Genomic DNA, 11,948 nt, shown 5'->3' with positions numbered 1-11,948 from the left:
AGTTATTTCTTCCTGTGTCATAAGAAAACTTTACCTTCCTCTGGTTGCTGAGATATTCCCCTCTGTTTTCTCCCTGGAGCTTCATAGATGATGCATTTACATTCAGGTCTAAGATTCATCTCAAGTTTTGTATATATATACAAGTAAAATGTTATAAAATAACATGTGTAACATACACATGTTTTTATCAATTGTTATCTTCATTTATTATGAAATAGGAATTTCTTATATATAAAATTTATATACAGTAAGTTTTCTCTAGTTTCATGTGTCAGTTTATACAGTATATAGATATATAAAAGTTCTATGTAGTTTTACATATATAAATATATACATTATATAGATATATAGAGTACTACATATAGTTTTACATATTTAAGTTTATACAGCATACAGATATATTTTAAAATTCTATAGTTTTATGTATATAAGTTTACATAATATATAAATTATTAAATCATGAACATACATTTTTAAAGCGATGTTATTAAAGTACTTTATTTTTTAATCTATTGTGTAATAAAAATATATTATGAGGTAAGGATTGAAATGAAATGTGTTTCATTACGATATCTAGTCATTCCTGTGCTATCGAAAAGATTTTCCTTTCCTGTAAAGAATTGTTTTGGTACCTTTGTTGAAAGTCAGTCAAGGGGTGCCTGGGAGGCTCAGTGGGTTAAGCCTCTGCCTTCAGCTCAGGTCATGATCCCGGGGTCCTGAAATTGAGCCCTGCATCGGGCTCTCTGCTCAGCAGGGAGTCTGCTTCTGCCTCTCTCTCTCTCTCTCTGCCGGCCTCTCTGCCTACTTGTGATCTGTATGTCAAATAAATAAAATCTTAAAAAAAAAAAAAAAAAGCCAATCGACACATGGTCTTGATTACTTCAAGGGAGGATGTGCGAGTCCTCCGGCTTTGTTTTCCTTTTTTAAAGCTGCTTCAGCTATTCTAGATGCTCTGCGTATCCAAAGATAGCAGGTGTCAAGTTCCTTCCTGTCTCTCAGATCCAGATACATCATTCAGTCCTTGCTTTGTGATAACAAACTGGCCTCCTTAAGCATTTCTCCTAGAAGGGAGCATATTAATCTTGGTCACTAGAGGGCACTGGAGGAACACTGCGGTAGCCAGAGGTTTGTCTTCCTGACTTCCTTTTCTATGTTTTGCTTGTTCCTTTCCCCTGCACAGCCACCGGTGCAGCACTATGTGGATGGGGGGCATGCGTTGACTGTGTGTCCAGGGCACAGTTCTTCAGTGCCCTTGCAGCTGGGCCAGGTGACTGACTGCCTTGCGCATTCATCCCAACACAGACCTCACGCCCCCCACCCCCCACCCCCGTGGCCCCCACTCTCTAGGTACACCCTCAGTTTCCAGCCTCAGCTTGCCGGACACCAGGGGAGCTGTTTTCCACAGCCCTCCTGACTCAATCAAGCACCAGGTCTCCTGCCCAGTGCTGATCTGATTCCCTTTGTACCCCTATGCCCTCCTAGGAGGGTGGTTCTGACTCCTGGTGACAGAGGACCAGCTCTGCCCCCTAGTAACGCAGTGAGAGTCTCCATCATCCAGTGGGCCTGCAACCACTCCTTTTCCAGGGAGGTCTGAAGCCCAGCCTTGGGGGAGAGGACCCTCCAGTTTTGTCCTTCCTTGAGTACTCCCCAGTAACAAGAAATTCCCATTACAGCCAAACTCATCATTCATGTCAGAATTACACAGAAAATTTGGGCAACTAATATTCATTTGAGAAGGTGATGGTGAGGAAAGCAGGCTCTGGGGCCAAGCTGTCTAGGTTTGTATCCTGACTCTGCCTTTTGGCAGGACATATGCATGTTTTTTAATGTCTCTGGGCTCAGTTTCCGCATCTGTTAAATGGGCATGGTAATAGCACATAACTTCATAAGGTTAGAATGAGGGTTAAAGGAGATAATAGAAGTCAGATACATAGCATAGTATCTAACAAGGAGCTATTGATGTTACTGTTAATGCTTTTACTACCATCCCCTTGTATCTCTAACCAATGATAAACTCTTTTTTTTTTTTTAAGATTTTATTTATTTATTTGACAGAGAGAGATCACAAGTAGGCAGAGAGGCAGGCAGAGAGAGAGGAGGAAGCAGGCGCCCTACTGAGCAGAGAGCCCGATGCGGGACTCGATCCCAGGAACCCTGAGATCATGACCTGAGCCGAAGGCAGCAGCTTAACCCACTGAGCCACCCAGGCGCCCCCAAATGATAAACTCTTAACAGAGAGCAAATCTCATCTCCATGTTCTTCCGTCCCCAGGGCTGGGTATCTTGCTATGCCCATATTAGATGAGCAATAGGAACTACAGAGTAAGTGAGCCACTGAGAAATGTTCTGTTTGCTACAGAAAGAAGAAGTGAGGAGGAAGCACATTCGTCTGCACATGGAAGGCGCGCTAACCGCCAGGGACAAGGTCGGGGTGCAGGATTTTGTGCTGTTGGACGCCTACACCAGTGAATCTGCTTTTCTGGACAATCTTCGCAAGCGTTTCAGCGAGAACCTCATCTATGTAACGTAGCCCATTTCTCAGCAGTTCTCCTAACCGGTGGTTCCCCCACCCTGCCCCACCCCCACCTCTCTTCACGGCCTCGATGATAGCGAACAGTATCCCTCTGTTAGGTCAGCCTCTAAAGGGACGGGGGAAGGGACCACTGCCAGATGCATCCCGATCCTTCGTGTTAGGCTTTTTGGTTTGCCAGTGACAGAGACCCAGTTTAAACAGGTCTAACCCCCAAGATGCAATCTACCGACCTATGTCACTTTAGGGACCAGAAACAGATCTAGGGTCTTAGGGTGATGAGTCTTGAAGAGCCTCGAGGGTTCTTTCTCCATCCCGCTTCTCTGCACCCTTTTGCAATGGTCTCTTTCTGGGCCCAACTCTGCAAGGTGGCAAGGTGGCCCCCAGGACCAGGGGGTACAGAGGCGATAGCAAGTCCCCCCCACCCAGACACAGATATTGGTTGGCTCTGATTGGCCCATTTTAGGTCATGTGCCTATCTCTGAACCAATCCCCCCATAGCTAGGATGAGTAATGTTCTGATTGGCCAGGCTATTTACCCAGGCCCAGCCCTGGAAGTGAGGGATGAGGCGGATGCGCACCTTACTGTAGGGTGTGGGCTGGAGAACATTCCTCAAAGGAATCCTCTGGAAGAATGAGGTCTAGATACGAGACAGGCAAACATAAGAGATGTCCACCAGAGCCCATGAATCTTCAAGAGTCAAGACTGTAACATTTTACCAGGACTGTTTTTAGCTTGGTCTGGTTCCTTCTAGGGGCAGTCAGTTTTTAACCTGCCAGTTAATCCCCCCCACACTTTCATCTTATTGGTTGGTTTTCAGGTAAATTCCTTTAGGGTAAACTCCACAGTGTGTGTGTGTGTGTGTGAGAGAGAGAGAGAGAGAGAGAGAGAGAGAGATGGGGTGTTATTAAATGCAATTAACTTTACTAAAATCTTACTAGCTTTTACTAAGAGTAAATTAGACAACCAAACCCAGTCTAAAAATATTTGTCTTGCGCCTATTTTGTTTTTAACGGTGACTGTGACTTAATCTGCAGTTGGAACCAAGGTTACTAGGAGAAATAAGCAAAAGGCTTTTCACAGTGTATATTTTTAATTGTGGAAATAGATTTTATGCATAAGCAAAGGAGAAAGAATATGGTGTGGAGAAGTATACATGGGACAGTAGGATCATCATGAATAAATTGTTTCCAGTTTAAACAGAGAGACTCTTCAGAAACTATATTCTATCCTGAAAGATTTCTACTGCTGAAAGCAATGCTGAATTTTCATCAGAATACAGTATTCTTATCTGATCCCGTTCTCTAACTTGATCCTAGAGATTAGAAATATTCGTGAGAATGATTTCAGGCATAATTAGTGTAATCTTGGGAACCTCCAAACTGGAGACTCTGGAATGAAAATCCAGAACAAACTCAGAATCAGAAAACTGCAGATGCGTTTTCAAAGGAGCCCACACATTTACTGTTTTCTCTTTCCGAGGTTAGAGTTTTGTGTCTTCATAACTGTGTTGGTCTTATTACAAATGGAAGCCCTTGAAAAACTTGACTCATAATAGAATCCCACACTGAAATCCAGGGGACACGTAAATATAAATCAGATCACGGTGGCCCCTTCTGAAAGCTCTCCATATTACATGACAGTCTGAAGCGGGTATTTCACATCAGTATGGAGAGTGATATCTGCACCATGCACTGCAGTTGGAATAAATCCCCAGTTCTTCATGCCCTGTGTCATCAGAACTTGTTTCCTCTCGAACATCATGTCTTACCATTTCCATTCTCCCCTCCCACACTGGCCTCCAAGAAAGTCAGCCTGTCACATTTGTCCCCTTTTCTTCTTTTTTTCCCCCCATGAGTGGCTCCTCATCCTTCAAGTCCCAGCTCAAAGTCCCCTCCTTAGAGAAGACTTCCCTAAGCCCAAGAGCTAAGGTGGCCTTCCTTGGTCATTCGCATTCTCATTACCCTAGGAACGCCTTTCTTACCATCCTAATTGAAGCTGTCTTGATCCCTTGGTTGGTTGTCTGGGCCCCCACCCCCACCCCGTGCATACACATGGAAGCTTCATGACAGCAGAGACACTGCCTGTCTTATTTATTGTTTTATATCCCCAGCGTGGAATGAATGGGGGGGGGGGTCATAGCATGTGATGGTCTTTTGCTAAAGCTGTTTGCACCCCGGGGTTCCTCATTAGTGCTTTGGTCCGTTCCTCTAGACCTACATTGGGACCCTCCTTGTGTCTGTGAACCCATACCAGGAGCTTGGAATCTACACTGTGAGCCAGATGGAACTTTATCAAGGGGTCAATTTCTTTGAACTGCCACCACATGTGTAAGTAGCATGTACGAGCATCACCAATAGTGTTTTCCTATCTCTTTCCTTCCTCTTTGTCTTTTATCTCTCCCTCCTTCCTACTTACCCATCCATCCATCCACCCACCCACTCATCCATCCATCCATCCATCCATCCACTCACTCACCCATTCATCCATCCAAATCCTTGATGGAATGCTCATTAGGTTTCAGACCTCACTTAAACGGCTGCCTTCTTGTGAACTGTCTTTCAGTGCAGTAGAAAACATCAAATCATGGTTGACTCTCAGCTTAAATATCATGAGGGGTGGAATCTTTTGCACCTGCTGAGAGATCCAAGAGTGAGGTTTTGGAGGTGTCTTTACTGCAAAGAGGTTTGCTACAGCGCCATCTACTGGTGTCTGAGTGTCATGATGGCTAAGGAGCATTCCTGCTGGTAGTAGGACTTCAGATCCTGTCCCATTTATATGTGACTCAGGCTTTGCTGAAATCCCAGTTCTCCCTGGGTGACTGCTGGACTATTTAGGCTCTCCCTCCATTTTTCTTGGTGACTCATCTGTTCACCTCCTAAGGGATTTATAAACCTTTTTGCATCACTGCTACCAACAATGTCCAAAATAACCAGTTTTCAAACTCAGCCACATGGGAATATTAGTGTCTCAGGAGATTAGTGTCTTCATCTTTGCAGATAAAGCCCTTATAATAGTTTTATGTCTTGTTCTGTAGATATCCCCCGAGCTTTTAAGATAGTTTCAGTTTCTTGTCTCTGTACTCTTAATACAGAAGGTTTTGGGGGAAAGAGGAAACACGAGATCTTCGTATATCCACCGAGTGTTTAAAATATTTAGATGGGATGTTATTTCCACCTACAGCTAATAGCACATCTCCTGGGTATGTAATTTAGTATCTGGTTTGTTCTTATAAGAAATGTTGGATTTTTTCCAAATAAATCCATCCCACTATTAAGAAATGACCACTATTATTCATATTCTCCATTCTAACTCAGCTGTTTGAGTACTGACTTCTGGAACACTTTATGCCTGATCAGTCAGTGGGTCATGGTGAGAGTTTGGTATCTGAGGTCAGGATTTTGTACCCCTTGTCCGGATGTGGTTTCCTGAGGCAGGGAGCCTGATGATGTCACAGGTGAGGGAAGCAACAGCATGGTCCCTTCCTGGTCCTTCCATTTCTGCCCCACTCCTCCAGCTACGCCATAGCTGACAACGCGTACCGTATGATGTGCTCTGAGCTAAACAACCACTTCATCCTCATTTCTGGAGAGAGCGGGGCAGGGAAAACAGAGGCCTCCAAGAAGATTCTGCAGTATTTTGCTGTGACCTGCCCAATGACTGAGTCACTCCAAATAGCCCGTGACAGACTGCTGCTCTCCAATCCTGTGTTGGAGGTAAGTGATCTTTGAGGATTTGTGGAGGAGAAGTTCTAGGGAGGTCACTGAGTAAGGAGAATCCTCTGCCTGGGCAGATCATCATCTGGGAGTTAAGCAGAGGTGTCTCAAGGGCAGGATCATGATTAAGGGCATAACTTTTATGTCCAGCAGGCGTGGCTGCTAATCCCAGGGCCGCCGCATGCCAACAAGCTTCAGCAAATCACTCCACATCCCAGATTATGTTTGCCTTTCGGTGGAATGGGTCTATTCGTAGTTTCTACCTCTTAGGAGATTTTGAGGGTAAAACAAGATGGATGCATACAAAGCATCTGACAGAATTAGTAGTCACTAAAGTCATTAATATTTTTCTTATTTAACTGGAGTCATCTTGATGATTCTGCCATTGCAGTTCACTGACTTACTGGACAATTTCGAACAGGTTATTTTATTGTGGGTTTTTGTTGCCCTTCATGGTAAAGATGTTTGTGGCCGAAGGAATTTTCCCAATGGACCTATGGTCCGAACAATTCACCTCTTCGATATAAAAAGGGGTCTGGTACTATAGCTTCTGGAAGAGCAAGGACGTAGTTTCCTTGATATCTGCCCATAGTCATGCCTAGACTGGATGCCAGAGAGAAGACACATTTCCCTCCTCTCTAGCTCCATCCCAGGATTTGGCATCAAATCCTCTATACTTAGTGGTTCCTTTTTAGAAGATAAAGAATGGCTTTCATCCCTGGCCCCCCTTCTCCCCTCCATTCTCATATTCATGGCATTTGGGGGTAGGAAGTTGAGGAGCACGGTGAGCTCAAGTGAACTTTCATCGCAGTTTGGTTCAGTCTGTCCCTGTCTCCTTCACTTTGTATTCCAAGGCTTTTGGAAATGCCAAAACACTCCGGAATGACAACTCCAGCAGATTTGGAAAATACATGGACATACAGTTTGACTATAAGGTACACTGAAGTTCCTATTACTGGTTCATGGGGACCCCTTAACCGGCCAGTGACAGCAGCCTGACCCAAGGTTCCTCAAGGGAGGAAGGGCTTTAGTGGCTCAAATAAGTAAAAACTCCAGGCTTAGTGCTATTTGGGGAGATACTAATAAAGACCACAATGAGATACTATGTCCTACTTTCTAGGGTGGGGGCAAAACTTAAGAAGTCTGGTGATACTAGCTGTTGGTGGAGATGTGGACCGTTAGGAACTCTAACCCATTGCCATGGGGAGTACATGGGTACAACCCATTTGGAAAACTGTATGCTGTCTTGTGGAAGTTGAAATCCGCATAATCCATTCCACTCCTGGAGGTATTCCTGTAGATCTGCAAGCATGCCCACAAGATCCCTGCTCATCATGGTAAAAGGACTGGGAACAGCCAACCCACCCGGAGGGCTGAGTGTCCATCAACACAATGGCGGGTTGTCCACCCAGGGAAGCATCGCATAGCAGCAAGAACAGATGAATGGCAGCTAGCTGCACAGAACACGGTCGAGTCTTAGGAATGTCCTGTGTGTCAGGGTGATGCCTGAGAACAAGCCCATGCAAACAATGTATTGTTTGGGCATATGTAATTGGATGGCATAGGTGGGCAAACGTTTTTGGATAGGGCCAGGTGGTCTGTGTTTTAGACTTTGTGGACCCTATTGTTTCGGTCACAAGTACTCGGCTCTGTTGTGGTGGTATGGAAGAAACCAAAGACCACGCATAACAGGAGAGTATGGTCGTATGTTGTGCAGAGCTTAAATGGGGCTGATGCAGGTAGGGGGCAGGTGGACAGAGTTCTCAAGGATGTAGAATTCCCGGTGACAAAGCGCGCCACTTGGACCAGAGAACAGTCGCTGGCGGGGCATAGAGTGGAGTGACGCAAGACTGGCTAAGGTTTTCCCGGAGGCCTGTACGTGGACTTCTGGCGAAGTGTGCCTAGACTTTGGAAAAAATGGAATAGTTATGTCTGTTTTAAAGCTTCTTATTGAAATTCAACACACATGCTAAAAAGGACACAAATCGTGAGTACAGCTTGATGAGTTTTACTTGTGTGTATCTCCTTTTGATAACCAGTACTTAGATCAAGAGAGAAAAATTTCTAGGGGCACCTGAGTGGCTCAGTTGGTTAAGCATCTGCCTTCGGCTCAGGTCATGATCTTGAGATTGTGGATCAAGTCCCGCGTCCGGCTCCTTACTCGGCCAGGAGTCTTCTTCTCCCTCTGTCTCTGCCTGTCGCTCCCCCTGTTTGTGCTCCCTCTCTTTCTGTCAAATAAATGAATAAAATCTATTAAAAAGAAAGTGTAAAAAATGTCTAGTGCCTAGAAGAATCTCCTGCTTTTCTCTGAAAGTGCCTGCCTTCCCAGAAGTTACCAACTGTTCCAACCTCTATAATCAGATGAATTTGGCTGGTTCTTGAGCGTCATGCAGATGGAATTATGCAGTATGTTCTAGTTTGTGTCTGGCTCCTTTCCATCAGCGTTCTACCTGTCAGTTTCATTCGTGTCACTTTGTGTAGTAGCTGGTCATTCTTGGCTTATGTGACCTCTTCACTATCTGTTCACCTGTTGATGGACATTTGGCTTTTCTGATTTGGGGCTATCCTTGCACGTGTCGTTGAGTAGATATTGGTGGTCACTTATGTTGGGTGCTTGCCTGGAAGTAGCATTGCTGGGCTCTTACCGGTGATGTTAGGACAGTGCATGACAGTTCTCATGGCCAGTAGGGTTCTCTGTACCCTAGTCAACATTTGATATTGCCAGTCCTCTCGGTTTGAGACATTCTGGTCAAGTGCAGTGGTTTTCTGCTTTATGTTCATATTTCCCTGATTATAAATGAAGTCCAGATAACTGGCCAATTAAAAATTTGACGCTAAAGCCTTTTGACCACTTTTAAGTAGGTTGCTTTTCTCATTTTGCTTTGCAGGAGTTCTATATATGTTCTGGAGTACAAATCCTCTACTGGAATATTCTTAAAAATAGCGTAGGGGCACCTGGGTGGCTCAGTCAGTTAAGCAGCTGCCTTCAGTTCAGGTCATGATCCTGGAGTCCTGGGGTCGAATCCCATGTCAGGTTCCCTAATCAGCAGGGAGTCTGCTTCTCCCTCTCCCTCTGCCACTCCCCCTGCTTGGGCGCTCTCTCTCACACACATAAATAAAATTTTTAAAAATAAATAAAAGTGTGCTATTGGCACAAGGATATATAAACAGGCCAGTGGACCAGAATGGGGTCTGCAAAGTCCTCCACATAAGATATGGTCCCCTAGCTTATGACCGAGGCCCACTGTGACTGAATAGGGATAGGAGTGCCTTGTTCATAAATAGTGCTATCAATTGGAAATCCATGTGAATAAGAAGAACTTTGACCCTCTACCTCACTCCATACATGAAATTTCAAGCACAGTCCTAAACCTGAATGGTAATATAATCTCACTTCTAGACAGAAGTACAGAAAATCTCTCATGACCTCAGGGTAGGCAAACATGTTTTTTTAAAAAGAGGCGTGAAAACGCTAGGCTTAGAAGAACCATCATTTGAATTCAGAATTTCTGTTCCTCAGAAGACACCCAGCAAGGGAATGGCTTAGTTATTATCATCATTGTGCCTTTTTTGCTCTGTTCTCAAGGGCATTCCCGTAGGTGGGCATATCATCAGTTACCTGATAGAAAAGTCTCGAGTTGTCTATCAAAACCAGGGTGAGAGGAACTTCCACATCTTCTATCAGCTGCTGGATGGTGGCGAAGAGGAGCTCCTTGCATACCTGGGACTTGAGCGGGACCCCCGGCTGTACAAATACCTCTCACAGGTTGGAAGCACCTGGCTTGGGTGGCCCTTTGGAGGCAGCAATCAAGGGTGTTAGTGGGAGCTTCTGTGGGATGGTCAAGAACTTTCTCATTACCGCTCTGGAGGTATCCTACAGACTGGTTTATGGACACTTACCATAACCCCTCTGTTTATGCCTGGCAGGTAGATGGTAGATCATCTTGGTAAAGTAACCGATCTCTAGGTGAGGGGTTCTCAGCACTGGCTGAAATTAGAATCACCAGAGGAGGTTTTTCAATACACACACACACACACACACACACACACACATCTCTGGCTCCTACCCTCCAGCGATCTAGATCTAATTAGTCTGGGGTGGGATGGGGACCTCAGGGTTGTGTTAAACACTCCCCCATGATATGGTGTAATTAAGTGAATCCTCCATGATTCTAAGTCACAGTGGGAGTGGGAACTGCTGGTCTAGGTGTGAGAGTAACTTGCTCTCCACCCATGTCCACAGCTCGTGTTGCATTCTGCTTTCAAAACTAATTAGGAAGAGACCCTCCTCCTTCTTGCCTCCCATTCTGAGACTTGTTGGCTGCAAAATGAACATACTTCCTTACAGAAAGTGTTCAGGCCATTCCTGGGATCCAGCACTGTGAAAGGGGCTTTCAGAATGTAACCTCTCCTCCAACCATTACTCTTTCTGCAGCCAGCACGAAGACTGGGAAAGCTCTAGATTGTACAGCACCTACCAATCTTTGACACCACTAGCACTTTTCTCCCCTGAGATCTTTGGATTTTTCTCTTCTTTACTGGGCCTGGCTTTGAATGGAATTCTCTTGGCAGAGTGCCAGTGGGGACATCACTTGAAAAAGAGAACAAGGTCTTAGGAAGTGAATCTTGTAAAAGAAGGACCAACATTTCATAGGAAGTCATGGAGGAAGAATAAGCATGACTGAAATTTATCTTGAAAAATGAGGCGATATATGAAGACAAAAGAGTCCCATAATCTCCTTTTACAAACTTTGTCCTGATTGTTAGAATGAAGAGTAACTCAAATTTGATTTTTTTTTTTTTTGAAGACCAAATTTTTCTAACAAAACTGTGTGGTAGTGTCACACTTGACTTTCTATAGCCTGATCAGAGAGGGTCAATCTATAAAAAGTATTTGTGGGCTTCATTCTTTTACCCAAGGGCTTCTCCTAACCCTTTGATATTCAAATCATTCCCTTTTGGAATGTATCTTGTCTTCATCCTTGCAGATATTTTTCTAGTTCTGTTTCATTTGGCCAGATCTTCATGCCACAGTGGCTTTGGAAATTGTTCAAGGGATGCACCAGTATTATTTTGTTCAATTTTGTGTTCTCTCATAACTTTGACAGACCTCATGACTTTACTTGGCAGTATATCCATACTACTTCTGAACTTCTAGGTGTCCTGCAGGGACTGACCTAAGCTGGCCCCACCCTGGTGGGGCAGGAACAGACACCGGTTGAACGGTTGAACGGGGATGGGGAGGGATATTTGGGAAGTTGCAGATTTAACAGTGGTCTGTTCACTGGTGAGTATTTTCATGCTACGGCCCCTCTGGTTTCCTTGTGTAACAGGAAAGTCTTTGAAGATGACAGATCTTCAGAGAGCCAGGAATCCAGGGACACCCTGTACTATAATAGCAAAAAACAAACAAACAAACCAAAAAAACACACAAAAAAACCCCTCATCTAGAAGTTTTCCCTTTAAATTGCGACATTTGGTGGTATGTGTCTTATCTAAAAGACAGCTTCTAAAGTGGTGGAACATCTCATCACATCTCTGCTGGGGACTGTATCCATCAGCTGTCTCTCTCTAAATGCCAAACTTTTATTTTCTCGAGTGAGGGTCTCTTTTCACTTCGTCCCGCCCTGCAGTTTCTGCTGGAGGTTATAAGAGCATCAAAATGCTTTCTGAATTTCAGGGCTGTCCTTTCCCTGTATATT

General features: G+C 44.5%; 1 protein-coding gene across 1 annotated transcript in view; it reads left to right on the top strand.

The window, feature by feature from the left end:
• The first annotated feature begins 2,361 nt into the window (after window positions 1-2,361).
• MYO1H (myosin IH) overlaps window positions 2,362-11,948 on the top strand; it is a 46,409-nt gene continuing 36,822 nt past the window's right edge. Inside the window, exons 1-5 of the mRNA XM_059139913.1 lie at window positions 2,362-2,520; window positions 4,745-4,860; window positions 6,048-6,246; window positions 7,101-7,181; window positions 9,833-10,012. Of these exons, the coding sequence (XP_058995896.1) occupies window positions 2,395-2,520; window positions 4,745-4,860; window positions 6,048-6,246; window positions 7,101-7,181; window positions 9,833-10,012 (702 nt within the window). The 5' untranslated portion in view covers window positions 2,362-2,394. The remainder of the gene's footprint in view (window positions 2,521-4,744; window positions 4,861-6,047; window positions 6,247-7,100; window positions 7,182-9,832; window positions 10,013-11,948) is intronic.

Source organism: Mustela lutreola, chromosome 11, assembly GCF_030435805.1.
Source record: "Mustela lutreola isolate mMusLut2 chromosome 11, mMusLut2.pri, whole genome shotgun sequence".
NCBI classification, from domain to species: domain Eukaryota; kingdom Metazoa; phylum Chordata; class Mammalia; order Carnivora; family Mustelidae; genus Mustela; species Mustela lutreola.
Note: the sequence above shows the minus strand (reverse complement) of the source record. Positions and strands in the feature narration are given on the sequence as shown.